At 35.5% G+C, this 16,572-nt stretch overlaps 1 protein-coding gene across 1 annotated transcript in view; it reads right to left on the reverse strand.

The window, feature by feature from the left end:
* Sol1 overlaps positions 1 to 16,572 on the reverse strand; it is a 110,952-nt gene that overhangs the window by 70,983 nt on the left and 23,397 nt on the right. Inside the window, exon 3 of the mRNA XM_074258271.1 lies at positions 7,092 to 7,272. Within this exon, the coding sequence (XP_074114372.1) occupies positions 7,092 to 7,272 (181 nt within the window). The remainder of the gene's footprint in view (positions 1 to 7,091; positions 7,273 to 16,572) is intronic.

Genomic DNA, 16,572 nt, shown 5'->3' on the forward strand with positions numbered 1-16,572 from the left:
ACCGAACAGATACACTATTTTTAATTTGTGTAGAGTTTTTTTGAGAAAACAGAAATAAAGAATTAAAAAAATTAAAAATGAAAGTAAGTTGAAGAATAAAATAAGTAATAGAGACGTGAGTTAAAAGCTAAAGCCAGTGGTAATGCTCTTCGCTGGTTTTTCTTTCAGTCCCTTGATTCCTTTTTGCCAGCTCACATACAAAGAGTCAAAAAGGATAACGCGCTAATGGAGGGTAGATTGAAAAGAAATGATGAAGTGAAAATAAAATCTAAATTGTTTCGATAAATTAGATTTTTTTTATTACTTCCCCTTCTCCTTCCTTTTACCCCTTAAATTACACAGACAACATTTAATATCTTCAAGAGCTCTTAAAATCGATCGCGTGATTCCAGAACAATTGAACGAGGATTAAATACTTGCCAAGGATTATTAATAGTCTAACTTCGGGTCACGGTAAGTTGATAGTTCAAACTAACGTCGATAAATTTCTAATAATTACTTACGATGTAAATCACCCGTTGGATAGTCTTAATAATCATCCGGTTCTAATAAAATCCATCGTTTTTTTTTTTTTTTTTTTTTTTTTTTTTTTTTAATTATGTACTTCTGAAAATAGTTAAAAGAAATTTTTCGATCAATAGTCATGAATTAACAACGATATAAACTAAAAATAATAATTTTTTAATCACAATATCATTAAAAAAACTTTAAAAGTTCCCAAAAAAAAACATAAAAATTGTTAGTTCTAGAAGTACCGCTAGGTGGCCAAGTGGCGCTGTTCTTTCTCGCTTAGAGAAATAAATTTCTAGAGTATATAAGTCTACATAAAAAAATTTTTTCTCATCTAAAATCACTAAAAAAAAAAATTCTCTAATTAGTCTTGTAAAAAATATAAAACCACAAAAAATTATTTGCGCTAAAAAAAAAAAAAGGATTAATATAGCGAAGCCTTTGAACAAATTGAATAGCGAGTTAATCACAAGAATAAATAATAATTAAATAATTACACATTGAAGCAGCAGAAATGTATTGACTTAAAGGCTTTTTAAGCATTCAACCTACCGTTCTACCGTTCTACCTTCTACCTTATACATCGCGCCGTTATATTAACCCTAGAGTACTCAGAATGTAAATGTACACGGTTGGTTATCCAGCGCGTACGTAATTAATGCGATCATACAGATTAGAGAATCCTCACGAATTGAATAAACACATACATACATATATATGTATGTATATATAAATGCATTTGTAGTCTTTGAATTCACCCTTTGTTAGCGTTTTTCATTTCCCTTTTCCCCCACATCCTTTGACTTTATATGTCGAGTTCTAATGATCTCGTTACCCGGACTATTTATCAAGCTCCGGGCTCGGACAGCTTCTAATTAATTAAAAAAAGACCTTCTCACACGTCTAATCTTCCATTTTTATACTTCTTTATTTTTTTTTTTTTTTTTTTTTTTTTTTAATAAACCCTTTTATTGGTTTATACAAAAAAAAAAAAAAATCAATTTGACCTTCACCACAAAGAGACCTCTTTGGATAATTAAATTTGTAGTTTGTTTACAAGTTGATAATGCCTCCAGGCAAATAAAATCTCTTTAACCCCTCCCCCCTCCCCACCCGCTTTACCGAGTTCGCTTTAGTATCTTCAGTATGACGTCCTATTACCCGAACCCCTCTTAATAAAACCCGTAAACTTTAGTTCTGAAGTTAATCACTGAGAAAGTTATCCTACGAGAGGCATTTCAAACAAATGGAAATTAAAAGTATTGCACTTTGAACCTTTTAGACGTCTAAATCTATTATTCCAATTAAATCCCCTTTACGAGCTTTATAATTGTCTCAGACAATTATTCTACTCTAATGGAAAAGAGAAAAGACGCTTAACGCCATCTAGATTCTCTGAGAAAAATATAAAAATTCGATTTTCTTGACAGCTTTGACATTCTCGGGTATTACAATCCGGATTTACACTTGAGAACGCCTATATGCTACGCAAACAACCGGTTGTTTGCTTTGTAGTCGAGTATCACTTCCTACCCTCGGGCCGTAATCTTGTCCTTATTGTCCGAGACTCTGTTGCTGTTATGACCATATAATGCCAATTTCTGAAACTCGGTCGCTAAGTTTCGAGGAAAACATTGGTTTTGAGGTGAATTTTTTTATTTTTAAATTATATTTCCAGGAAATTTGTTTCTGCAAGCGAGAAAAAAAACCGCTAAATCGCCACCTAGCGGCAACTTTAAGAACTAAACTTTTTTTTTTTTTATGGCTTTAGAAACTCTTGAGGCTATTTATGATTAATTTGTATAAAATATTGTGATTCTTAATCACTCAGTGTTATTTTTATAAAAAAAAAAGTTTTATCATCGTATAAAAATACTCATTACACTGAAAAATGAACTAAAGTGGCTCTCCATCTTCATCTCAAGATTCTTAACTATCACAGAGTAAAAACTAGAAAAAAAAATAAAAATATCATGGATAAAAATTCAAGTTCTCGAGAAAGTTAAATCAGAATGTCGCGTTTGGTCGGTTATGTGTTGCGAACTGTCGCTTGCAGTGGTTATTTATTTACAAAGTACACTAAGTTAAACATGGCGGTATCACAAGGCTGAGATGCGAAAAGTGACAAGAAAAAATTATAAACTATTTTAATATTTTATCTTTAATTTCAAACCATCATTTTTTTTTTCTTTTTCTTTCTTAAAAAATTATTGACGTGACGTAAAATTATAAATTTCAATTTAAATTATGAATAAATAATCTCAGAAATTCGCTTACCGTTATAATTAAATAAAATCTAAGCACACGAGGTCGGGAGTGAATTCTGGTGATAGAACAGTCATTGCTATTACCTTGATAGCCGGGAGATACAGGATTCATAATGACGTTTTCGCGTAGGTTTAACGCCCTCTCGAGTTAACCTTTCCAGGATGAGGATGAGGGTGAAAATGGAAGTGTGGGTGGAGATTACCGGAAGACTTGTTAATTCTGTTCGACGGGGAAATAATTAAAAGACGCCCTACGGATGCTCCTGAGCATTAACCGCATCAGGGTTATGCTCTCGCTCCGGTTACAATTGATTGAAACGCTAACTGGTTTTATCTAATTGAGGAAAACAAATTTTATAAAATTATTTTTAACATTATCAATAAATTATCGGTTCATTTTACCCCGAGATTATTAAAATAATATTTTAAGATTGATTCCGATCGATATTTACCTTAATAAGTACCCAAACTTACAAAAAAAAAAAAAAAAAAAAGGGATTAGTTCTAAGAGTCACCGCTAGGTGATGTTTCGGCGCTGTTTATTCTCGCTTGCAGAAATATCTTTTCCGAGTATATAATATTTAAAAAAAATTTTTTTTTATTTTTCAAGACAAAATCGATTCAATGTCTTACTGTCAACGGAAAAAAACCTAAAATGAACCCGAAATTACGTCTTTTAGCCGCCCCCATTCTATTCTGTCATTCATAAAAGCTTTTAAAATCTCGAGGAAAGAAAGAAGTTGACACTTCCGAAAATAACTCCTCGAGTCGAAGTTATCTTGATCTCGTTTCAAAGTGAAATCACAGGTCTTCTTCCAACCCCTATCATCTGTAGTACCCAAGAGTCTCGTTACTCCTTTTCGAGCATCCCTATACCCCATTTCTTTTTTTTCTTTCTATTTCCCAAGTCATTTTCTTTTATTTTATTTTTTATCCAACCGACCGCCTCATTTTAACCATTTACATTCTCTGTCCCCATTCATCGGCCCTATATATAGCCCTCGGGGTTTTGTTGCTCTCACTCAACTCGAATCCCTTATTCAACGACGCTAGCTTTTTTTTTTGTTATTTCTCTTCCTTTTTTATCTTCCATCTTCCATCTTCCACTTTCCATCGCTTTCGTTTACAACCCTTCCCTTCTGCACAGTGAAACCGCGAGCGCGGTAAATAAAATTCTGTTATGGTTGCTGTGATATCGGGGATGAAATCCAACTTTACTTTTTTTCTCATACTATTATTATTGTCATTATCATTATTATTTTTATTATTATCATTAATATTATTATTATCTTTGCTCTATTCTATTTCACTATTTATATCCGTGGAAATAGCTGACGGTTAAAAACCGCTGATAACAAATTTATCAGCACATACGTGAATTCTATGTTTTTTTTTTTTTTTTTTTTTTTTTTTACGTTAATTATGACCTATGAATTGTAATTATTCTACTGAATAAAATTATCTGTTCAAGTTTTTTTTTACAAAAAAATGATTTAGATGCCTTTGACCATTATCATCATCAATCCTGAATCATACTAAACCAATCATGTCACATCACCATCACCATCATCATCACTCTTGATGCATTCATCACCAAAATAGATCTATTACCTGTCATCACAATGAAAACGAAGCTACCACAATCACCAACTAGTTCGCATCACCAACTCCACAATCATGAATAGACACATCATCTAACTCAGCTACTTCTAATTCAATTCCATACCACAGTTATAATCCAGGAAACAAGAACTAGAACTACAACCCACCCAGGATTCAGTCTCAACTGTTGATGTTGATGTTGAAGACAACAGAAGGAGAATCCCCCGTGCATTCGAGTCATCACAAATGCTCCGGAATTTCATCTCACACATAATTAATCTTAGCAATTACCGGCGTGGTGGTATGGCTGGACGAGTATAACTCCCATTCCGGGTTGTCGCCCGCATGAACCTGGACAACAACCTGGTTTAATTCAACCTCCCCAATTGGGACGTCGAGTGTTGCAATGTTTCCCGAGTATGTAAATACAGGACGTTCACATATTCACACTCGCCAAGAGAATGCTGGCTATCGAGTGGCTCTACGCTCCAAGAGAGACCAGTCTGGCTGTCAGGAACTCAAGCTTGCTCACAATGGCTACTGCTAGTTCTAGCTCCACTGGCTCCGCCCGCATCAGTCTCCATTATACAACGCTAATTCCTCTGTCACGTCTTGCTACATGTGTTATGTGCTATGTGCATCACATTATGCTGAATCTGGCTATTAAAAAATAATTTAGGGGATGGTGTTTTTTTTTTTTTTCAATGAACCACGGGTAGCTCAATTGAATTTAAAAATCCAAAACTATTGACCCTATATCAGCTCTCAATGCTCTGCAACAGAGAAGTATCTGCTCGTGTTTTATTTACTTTGATTTCCCAGTGAATTAACCCGCTCAGATCAATGCCCCGGGAAAAAAAGCACTTTATCTGATAGACCGCTCCGGAACATGCGGGATCTATTCAACTGGTACTGTTCCAATCCTCTGCGGATTGCGCAGTCATTCAACCATTTATTAAAGAAATCATCGAATTTGCTTCTGGTATGGTAGCTATCATCACAAATGATCGTCAAGATGATGAAAGTGATGATACTGGTTAAAAATAACAACTGAACAAATTCTTGCAAGATTACCACCAGATTTGCCAGGTAATATGGATTTTTTGTTACTGTAGTAACAATATTTCACATTAGCTCCAAAATGGCCGTAAAGAACCTCGAAAGCGGTTTGTTGAGGATAAGGAGCTAAAGAGTTTAGATCAGACACTCAGAACACGAGACATTATGTGAGACTGGCAGTATTAGGATTTAATGCTAGAGAATTCTGGAAGCGATAAACCGTCTGGTGAATCCCGTAAACAACGAGTGTATAAACTGACTCTTTAGCACCCGTACACGCCCATCTTTCATGAACATAGCTTCCCGTACTAGGTTATAGATAGATAGAGAAGGTGGGACGTAAGAGGGTGTAAACAACAGACAGTAGCTCTCGCCCCTTCAACTTGCTTGATTGCACCAGACAGCGCCTCCGGCTGAGGATAAAGTGACGATTCAGGTACAGATCTATTGAGGGTTTCCCGTCAATCACGTATTCTGATATTTTTAGGCCGTGTGGCATTGTTGAAGAAAGCCGAGTTTTGGGTTGAATTTTTAGAAACTCCTTTGGGATACTATTTTACGGTATTTTATAGCGGGCGAAGTTGATTGGTTGATTAGTTTTTGAATTATAGTCGTTGAAAAGTTAACTTGAATAAGTAGTTGAAAAAAATTTAAAAGGAATTTTTTTGTAGGGTTGATTTTTCAATGAATTTAATGGAAAACATTGTCGAGGGTACTATCTCGACAGAGGAAAGTATAACGAAAAAATATGAATAATAAGGTGAAAATTTTCATCGACAACACTCAGTCTTGGTCTATTTCCCTCGAGTGAGCTTTCACAGCGGGTATCGTTATATACCGAAGTTAAAGTGATAGGGTCTGATGATAATAGTATCTCGGTACTTGCACTGGTGTTATAGTACGGGGTGTAATATAAATTGAACCCCGAGTAAACTTAGGACGATGACAATGCTTCCTGTTCCTGGATATTACTGAATTGTTTCCTTAGCTCAGCAGATGCCAACAACTGAGAGCTGGTCTCTTGGCAACTGCCCTCTCCAGGGGTGGTAATACCCAGCAAAATATCTCGAGGACACTCAGTAGCCCAAGTTATTCTTACCCGAGTCATATGGAGTGCTGATGACCTCTATTCTCTCTCTCTCTCTGTCTTTGTCTCGCTCGGTCTTTGACCTTGGGAGATCCCAACTTATAGTACTGTACGCTTCTAGACCATTATAATACACTGCCATGAATTTAATCCCCTATTTGCATTAGTAATCTCTATTATCCATGATAACCTATACAGAGGGTCCCTCTATTTCGCTCAATTAAATCTCTATTAGATCTCTAAGGGAGATCTCAGCTCTATAGTTGTGACTTATGACTTGGTTATTAATTTTTATGGGTGTTATTGCGACAATGAGCGTAAAATTAGAAGGGAGATGAATTTCAGTTGCAATTTCTCGGAGAAATATTATAGATATGAGAAAATTATAGGATACTTTTTTTGTAGAAAATTTAAGTGACTTTCGAAAGTATTCCAGTCATTTTTTTGATATCTCCAAAATTTAAGTCCAGAATTTTTAATTTTAGTGAGCTAGCTATAAATATATCAAAAATTTCACTATTGATATAAAATTTAAAGAATAAAAATGCATAAATATTTCAACTCACCCATCAGTGTGTCGCCATAAACTAAACTGATGAAAAGTAAGCTCGACGATTTCATCAGGCTGGCCGACAAAGGTGTAGAGAAGACAATCGATGTTCGCCGGGTATCGCTTTGGAAAATCGGGCGACATGAAGCTTCCCCCTTTTGGGCTGTATGTGCTGCTGTATACGACGCACGAACAGCCTGAAACAAACCGAATTAAATTACTCCATACCCTCTTTCTCACCCTACCACGTACTACAGCCGTACGCTGTACTTTACTCGCTATCTCCTGTTACATCGCAAACTCTCATTTTTTATCTCCATAAAAACCCGAGTAAGCCCTTCTACTATCTGCTATCTCGCCGTATATATTACACAAAAAACACTACAAAAACATCTCATCTGATCCGATCTGACCAGAGCTACATCCTTCCACATTATCCACCTTGACCGTATTACCCCGCTGATCCTTTCATTATCTACTTAATTCCTTCTCTTAACGTTCTTAGGATTTTAACTCACAATTTTACTCACAAGGTTGATAAATTTTATAGAGGTCTTACCAGTCGTTACACAATAATGACTGGTCGCATTTTCCGTATCGTGTAATCTTTGATTAGGACATGACCCTTTGAGCTTTGTACGTGACGTAGGATTTCACATCCTTTGAATGCAAGCGATAACATCCAAATTAATAAAACTACTTTTGGCAAAGTGGGATTTTCCATTACCATCATTTCCAAAGTAAATCAGAAATTACTCGTTCGATTTGTTTCAAAAGTTAGGAGGCTTTAGAGATTACAAAACTGCGTCGAATGCCGCCAACCGAATCAAAATCGATTGATTAGTTTAAAAGTTATTGCCATTTAAAATTAGAAAATTGGATAAAATAAGGTTTTCGGATTTTTTCAAAACTTCCTTAACGATCTAAATATCATAATTTTCCAAATTCTAATCAATCTATCGACCACTGAAAATCCCTACAACAATCCTTTGACCATCTAATCCCGAATTAAAAAGTTAGAGCACCCTGGGCGGAGACTAATCTCGTTGATACCACCGCCGAAATTTCAATAATTAACTTTGGATCGTCTCGATTGTTTGGATAGTTCAATAAAACTCGATTACCTGATCACTAACCTCGTTACCAAGTTCTGGACAATCCATGTAAAACAAAGCCAAACTCTTTTATGAAATCCCACTGATTTAATCAATTACTCTCGTGATTTACGCAATTGATCCCACAAAAGTAGATGCTAATTGAACCCTTCGGAAATTTGATCCCACTTTTCGCGGTTGGTTTCTTTTGCAGAACTTTTTACGCACCAGCCAGACAAAGAAAGCTTGTAATTAATTGAATTTGAGGAATACTCTCACATGTATTTCACTAAAGTGGATCATTGAACAATTAAGTTATTAATTAAAAGCTCGCTGCAGGTAAAAATAAATTCATTTATTTGAATGCTTTGAGCAGATTTTTATAAATTGGCAATTGAATAAAAAAAAAAAAAAAAAAAAAAAAAAAAAAAAAAACGTGTCACTGATCACTAAAGAAAGAGTTTCTTTCAAAAACTACCACTGAGCGAGATTGGTCGAAAGAAATCCACGGATATGATATCCCTAAAGAAGGGAGTCGAAATGTTTGAGGATTTTTATAAGTCCTCAGAGAGCCGATCTTATTTGATATTCTTTTATTTTTTCCACCTTTTCTCATTCTTTTATATCGTATATTTAAAGTCTTTCTTCACTAAGTCTAAAGAGTAGTTCGCGCTCTTTAAACTCGTGGGGTCGGCTTTTAGCAGAAGCCTTTCTGTGTCCGTGAGAATTATCGCGTGATCTCTAGGCCATGGGGTGAAAAAAAAAAAAAAAAAAAAAAAAATGAGGGTGGAGAAATGAAACCCGGCTTTCAGATGTGGATTCGCCTCGGTTGCATCAGAGCCAATCTACTAAGATAAGATATTCTCTGAGTCTATTGGTCGTGAATTTATCTCAATTCACAGTTACTAAGATTCAACACTCACTATCTCACTTTTAACCCAAAACTACTCTTTAAACTTTTCAGAAAAGTGATATCGTACTTTCTGTCTTTTGTACACGTCACTTTTATAACTTTACACTACTCAATTCAACGGGAATATACTTTACAGTTTCCGCCTTTTTCCGATGGGGACATTTAGATACTTTTTATGTTGATTTTCTGGATAAAAGACATGACAAACAACTTTTATCGACGGAAAATACGTGAAAAAGCTGAAAAAAAAAAAAAAAAATAGTTATAAAAGTCACCGCTAGGTGGCCAAGTGGAGCTGTTTCCTCTCACATGTGGTAAGACATTTCTAAGATTTATAAGTAAAAACTATACTTTTTTAGCAAAATATCATGAGTCTCGATACTTTTTATCCATCTTGTAATTTAGTTACTAATTTTGAAAATTTTTCAAAGTTTCAAAGAAAAAAAAAATTATTTTTCGGTTAAATCCATAACATAATATCGAAAATTACTCGTTTTCCGTTGGATATTAATTTAACGAGCCATCGGGATCGTTGCGCAATGAAACGGTAGCTGAAGCATACTAATGGGGGTTATAGGTAAACTCCAACCCCTAGCCCCTCAACCCCGACGAAATAAATTCCCCTACACTTACACTTATCCGCATTATACTATACTATCGCAGAGGATATTAAGGGCTCGAGTATTTATGTAACTAGCAACCTCATTTGGCCTTACACATTTCCGCCCTACTATCTTCTCACCCCTTTCACCCTCTCGAATGTATCGCTATCGGATGAGTTTGTTGCGTCTAATAGTCACGGTATTAGTAGCAGCGATGAAAAGTGTGGGCGTAAGTGCAAACAGGTGAGGGAATGGAAATGAGAGGAGAGGGGGGTAAAGAGGGCTGTTGATACTTCAGGGTGTTAATTACTTCAGGTTCGTTACTGCCGCCGATAAATTAATATTTCAATTATTATTTTACTAATGTCGCAAATAATAGGGTTCACAACTCTGTCATGGCTGGAATGATTTTGGTAATCAAGGATTAATATTCGCCAGACGTTATTGGTTTAACGTTAAAGGTTTCTATAGAAATCTATGTGAATTTTTTTGATAAGGCACATTCATTTGAAATCACTTCAATATTTAGAAATAGATATGGAATAGTGAACGAGACATTGAATATCTAATAAATTGAGGTACATGGAAATCTTCCAAGGTGACAGACACCCGTTGTCAGGACTGTGACACTAATACCATTTCAGCCGGATGACGAACTGGGTGGAGAAAGGAAGAATAGAGCTGTGAAAAATTCAACACCGATTCTGTCGTCTCTACAGTCAGTTGTTCAGTCTCCGGGTGTATGCTGAGGAATTCAGCCGTGCTTTCTCGATAAACATCCGCATTCTCAATAGCTTTCATTTTGTAGGTGCAACAAATCGACAGCCGCTCTATTGAAAACTTGCGATGCAAATAATTTTTTTCTTCATCAATATTTGCTATGTCACAGGTGCAATTTTGACGTTTTTCCCTTTCCTCAATCATTGAGTAGGTAATAATAATATTAATAATGATGATAATGGTGATAATGTACGACGATGAATAATTACATCAACGGTAATTTAACAATGAGTTGAAACAAAATTCAAAGCACCATGGATATTTATTACTCACATGAGGTAGCCGCACAATGTCCAATGCTGTCAGTTTGAATGGGTTTTAACAAAAGTTAACAATAGAGCCTAAAATTACAGTCTAAATGTGCTCGCGTGCTAGCAAAGGTATACCATATCCGGTGCACCCGCGATAAACTTTAAACCAACTTGGATAACAAGCTACAGAAATACTGCTAGAAGTAGTTCCAACCTTTTGCCCAAGCCCGTAACTGTAACGGTGGTCGTCCTGGTAATATAGTAATATTAGGTACTTAGGGTGCAGTACACCCGTCGAACAATCGAATCGCTGGAAGACCACAATGGCTGAATCCCCAATTGCTTCTGCCTGACTTCCGTTCACTGTTTCTACCTCTCTGTTATTCACTGGCCGCTATTGTTCACAATTTTCCTCTAATTCAATCTCCAGACAAAATTTAAGCTTTAAAAATTTATTTCTGACGGTTTGAGTACTAATTACCTTCCGGCCGTCGATAATTAGTTGTCTGGTGATGGCAAACAGTGATAATTTACCGTAAAAGCCCCTGTAGCGCCGAAAATCTTAGAAAATTTTTACTACATGCGAGAAAAGCAGCGCCACTTTGGCCCCTACCGATTATTTTTTTAACTAAACTTTTTTTTTGGCTTTTTGGAGGCGGTAAGGCAGTATAATTTGATTTTTTGACTTTCCAGCGAAATCGCAAAAGTAAATTTTGAGAATCAGGTGTTTAAGGCGAAAAAATATGACATAGATTATTTAGTTGCCGCACTTAGTATTTATTGATCATATCACGTTTCTCCTGGCGTAAGCATAACTTTTTCTAGTTGTTGTTTGCTTCAATATTGCGGAAAGTTATCGCCCGATGCTACCACTAGATATAATGCCCGAGCTCAGCAAAACACATGGATGGTAAAAAACTTTTGATATTGTATGTATGTGTGTGTGTGTGTGTGTGTGTGTGTGTGTGTGTGTGTGTGTGTGTGTGTGTGTGTGTGTGTGTGTGTGTGTGTGTGTGTGTGTGTGTGTGTGTGTGTGTGTGTGTGTGTGTGTGTGTGTGTGTGTGTGTGTGTAAGTGCAAAAAATAGTTTTTAAAGTAACAACAGCAATATTCAACGTTGAAATTATTATGAATAATGAGTAATGAGTAACGACTCGTTATTAAATTGGTTTGACGAGAAGAAGAAAAAGAAAAAAGATAGAGTAACGTCAACTGAAACTAGTAGCAAAGTAAACTTTAAAGAGAATTTATTTATTTAACATGGTAACAAGGTTTGATGGTACCACGTTGATGCTTCCACTGGTTAATATATATTTTTATGCTCATCTTTGTGCAGTTCATGTATATGCGATGTGAATAACCAATTAGGTACTGCGCTACGGTAAAAATATTACTCACTTTTATGTCCCGGAGTGAAACATCCTTCAAAATGAGAAAACTTTTTTGTTCGCTAGTTTGTTAGAATCAAATTAGTTGTAAATAAAATTTTAATGGGTTGCCTGTGGAATAAAAACTCAAGACAGGTGGTGTATTTCTGCATCAAGTTATTCGCCGCGAAATTGGAGATACTTGAGCAATCACTGCCTGTTGATAGCTGAAATGTGAAGAGCTTAGTTTCCTGTGGTAATTTTTTCATGGAGTAAAAATGATTATTTTCCAACCACCAATTTCTGACAGTGCAGCACATGTTTCTCAAGTTAAAATGTCGATAATGGATGAAGAGAGTTGTATGCATCACTACTGACGTACATCCATCATAAAAGTATGCCGGTGATGGTAACGGGCAAGTTGTAGTACTAATTTTTTGCAACTTTGGTAGAAGCCGGGCTTTAATTGGCTACTCAAAAGAAGCATACAGGAATCCATCCAAAAACACCATGTGGTTTTTTTTTTTTTTTTTTTTAAAAAAAAGCTACATATATACACTACCAACAGAATTTCTAGCAATCGATTATCTGCAGCTGTACAACTCTGGATTATTATTTTTGAGCATAAAGTTTAGCTCGTTCGTGACTGTCAAATCGACATGGTGCAAATAAAAAAATAACTAAAATTCGCAAGTAACTAGTGATAACACCCCGAACTAGATTACTAGCCGTGAATTCTATGGAAAATACAGTAACCATTTGTAAATTTTCCGCACGCGCAAGATTTTACAATTCCAAACAAAGCAAATGACAGCAACAGGAAAGTTAATGGGTAAATAAAACACGTGGTACGACGAAAATTTAATTTTCTCTATTGCTACTACCAGCATTCCCGAATAGTGCCATTAATGACAGTTGATTTGTGAATGCAATTCAAATTTAACAGCGTCCATTTTTATTTATTTATTTATTTATTTTTTTTTTTTTTTTGTCTAATTTAATTAGAAAAAGTTGCAACACAAGTGTCAGCATACCCGTAAATAAGAATAATAGTGCATATTGTTATGGAGCATATCGCACGGCTGTGTAACATATAAACCCCACGGTAGCCACATCAGGGGATCACTGTTCTACCGAAAAACCGCAACATTCAACTGGTCGACCGCGGTGGTATCGACGCCACTCGGTACTTCCAAATGGACAACGAAAACGGGAGATTCACGCCCGGAAAATACCGGGGGATTTGACACACAAATATTAACCCCCACCCCCCACCCCCTCGCAACTTCCTAGAATAACATTACGGTTTATGGCCGCGTTGGACGGTTAAATTTACACAGCTCTATTTATGGATTCCGTGGGTGCTGCTAAATGCTAACGGAACAATGGAGTCAACCTAAATAACGGGGTTTGCGAAAAACTACCGATTTGCCGTGTTTTGTTTAGGATTTAGGGCAAAAAAGGTATTTTGTTTCTCTAATTAATGTTCCAAAATTCAAAACTAGCAAAAAAGTTTCTAAAATTACTTCCCAGAACCCCAAAAACAAGCTTTAGCCCTAAAAATCCCAAAAAATCCACTACCACATGCAAGAATAGCAGCGCCACGGTGGCCCCTAGCGGGAAATTTTTTGAATTAACGTTGTTGTTTTTTTTTTTCCCGGTTGCTGAAGGTCTTAGGATTGATAAATGACAATTTTTATGACAATTCGTTAAGTAGTATTGGTTACTTTTGGTAAAGAGTGACAAAAAACTGAATTTTTTCCGAATATGAGGTTAGAAAGGTAAAATGTGGCTTAAGAGTTACGTAAAGCACTTAATCTACCCTCCGAATGTATCTTGCGTATCCAGCTGTCCATTAATCACGGTAAGCAGTGAGAGTTTCAAGTGACAGTCAACGGATACGTCAAGACCTTTATCCAACGAAAATAACTAGTCTATTGACAGAATAAAATCCACATAAGACTTTTATATTTTAACGCTATCGATCGAATGAAAAAAAGGCTACAGAGTAATAAAAAAATTTTATAATTGGAAGTGTATTATATTTTGTTAACAAAGCACACAAATTGAAATAAAATTCGCAGTGTGTGCTTGTAACGTTTTACAAACTAAATTAGAGAAAATTGAATTGAAATCGGATTAACATCACCAAGGAAAATCCCTCGAATTTATATGTGATGCTGGGTGTTACCTAAAGGTTAACATAAAACAAATACACACAAATAGGAACGAACATTTTTTTGCAGTAAAAGGAGTGAAGAATATTTTAAATTAAAAATTATTGAATAATTATTTTTTCGAAGAAATCGTCCAGGTCTGACGAAAATTCCACAAGAGTTCCATTAATAACCGACACATTTCCGGTATCATCGCGATTCATGACTACTCTATAGGTGTAGGTCGAGTAGCTTACCATCACTTGATCATCCGCGTTTCGCAGCTTGCAAACAATGGGACTTCCCATAAAGTTTTAAAAAAAATCATCAGAGATTATCGTTGTCACGGTGATTATAATTTAATGACTTACGATTTTTTGCAAACGATTGGTTTTTCTTTAATCTAGACACCAATGAAGAAAACAATCAATGTCATCCATCATTTTGGCTTCTTCAGTTTCAGCCATTCCAAAGTGATTTGGGTTAAGGGACACTTGAAATTCAACATTCAAAATTCCTTAAAAAAATATTTGTGATGAACTTGACAGCGATTTTATATTCAAACTTGCATGGATTGATTTGATCGAGATTACATTACCTGCTTCAAAAATTTCCTTTTTTCCTTTTTTATATTGTCTAAGAATCGGTTGCCAATGATGAATCACACAATCATCAGAATCAAAATCAACATCACTGAGAGCCAATCTTATGGGACTAATTGTGGCACTAAATTCAAAAAGCGTTGATAATAATAAAATAACCGGGTTACCTTCTTTAACATCATTTTTCCAGAAATACATTTCAGTAACAGAGTAATTGTTACAATTAATTCCGCCTGTTATTGAGCAGTTGGTGATGACCATAAAGTCCTCTCTATTGGAGTCCTATGATTACAAGCACTGTATTTTCTGATACATTGATGATGATGATAATGTGGTGATGATGACCATCACCATCACCATCATCATCATTACAGGTTAATCTTACTTGGATACAGCGGATGCTAAAGTAAGGACCACGTCTGATTGAATGATTGCTCCGTAACTGAGTCCTAAAGGCACGATCGGAGATGATTAGATTTGCCGAGTGGAAATTTATGACTGATGATAATGATAACTGAAGTATTACCTCGTACCAAATCGTCTTCTTGGACTGTTTTGTCAACAATGAGGACTAACCAAGGTGAGTCTTGATTTTTCTTTAACTCTTCTTCAATGGGACGATTTTTTACGACGGCGCAGCATTCAGAAAATTTTATTAATATCAGTGATGATACTAAAACTCTACAAAATAGCCAGCAATGCATTTTATTATGACGTATGTAACTTGAACTTATATTTTACAAAAAATGATAAGTATTTGCATGAGGAAAAGGTAATTGCTGTGATTATTTTCGTGTTATTAACTGTTATCGAAAACGATTAACGTTAAAAAGAGCAATTAAGTCTCCCTGCATTAATAAACGGAAACATTATTAAAACAAAACGATAACGTCATGTATTTAGTAACAATAACATAATAACAATTCTAGAATTTTTATTGAAGAAAGGTCAATTATTTAATCAGAGAAATCATCTAGGTCTCACGATAATCATTCAATTTTGCTATGCTTGAGCATTTTGAATGAATATTTACAAGTATTTAGAGTGAACAACACCTTTTAAGTACCTATCAGTATCATTAAATAACCTTACAAAACCACCGCGCTGAAATTTAAAATTGGGCATCTTTTCATCATCTGATATTACGAAGACAGCAGTTGAGAATCCGACTTGAATTGGCGTCTCGTCCAGACGCTGGCAAATGATTGGGCTTCCCGCGAAACTCTAAAGAATTAAAAAAATTTAACTAACGGTTAGTCAGTCACCGACCGGAGGTGTCTTACTATTTTTTTTGCCAAAATCTGGAGCTTTTCATCGTAATCAACGCAGTTTTCAATAAGACAATCGCCATCCTTCTCCATTTTTGTTATTCCTTCTTCAGTTAATTCAAATTCATCACCATTGAGTGTCACGTTGTAAGCATAGTGCAACACTCCTGCAAAAAGATTAACAGATCAAGTAATTCAAAAGAAACCTAGCCTAGTCTCAAAGCTTACCCGTGCTTTTTACTGTCATGACTTTTTTGTAATCGTATACAGCTACAATTCGCCAGTGATAAGTTTGGCAAGTTTTCTGATATTAATCATTACTGTAGGCTAATTTAATGACATTAATTCTGTCATTCATGGGAAATGGTTCTTCTAACAACAAAACAGCCCAATCTTCGATGGAATGTTCCTTCTTTTTTGGTAGACTAGAATTTAGTACTACTGATACTTTCCGCGTAACGCAGA

Source organism: Cotesia typhae, unplaced genomic scaffold, assembly GCF_013202065.1.
Source record: "Cotesia typhae breed Kobodo isofemale line unplaced genomic scaffold, CoteBio_Ctyphae scaffold_91, whole genome shotgun sequence".
NCBI classification, from domain to species: domain Eukaryota; kingdom Metazoa; phylum Arthropoda; class Insecta; order Hymenoptera; family Braconidae; genus Cotesia; species Cotesia typhae.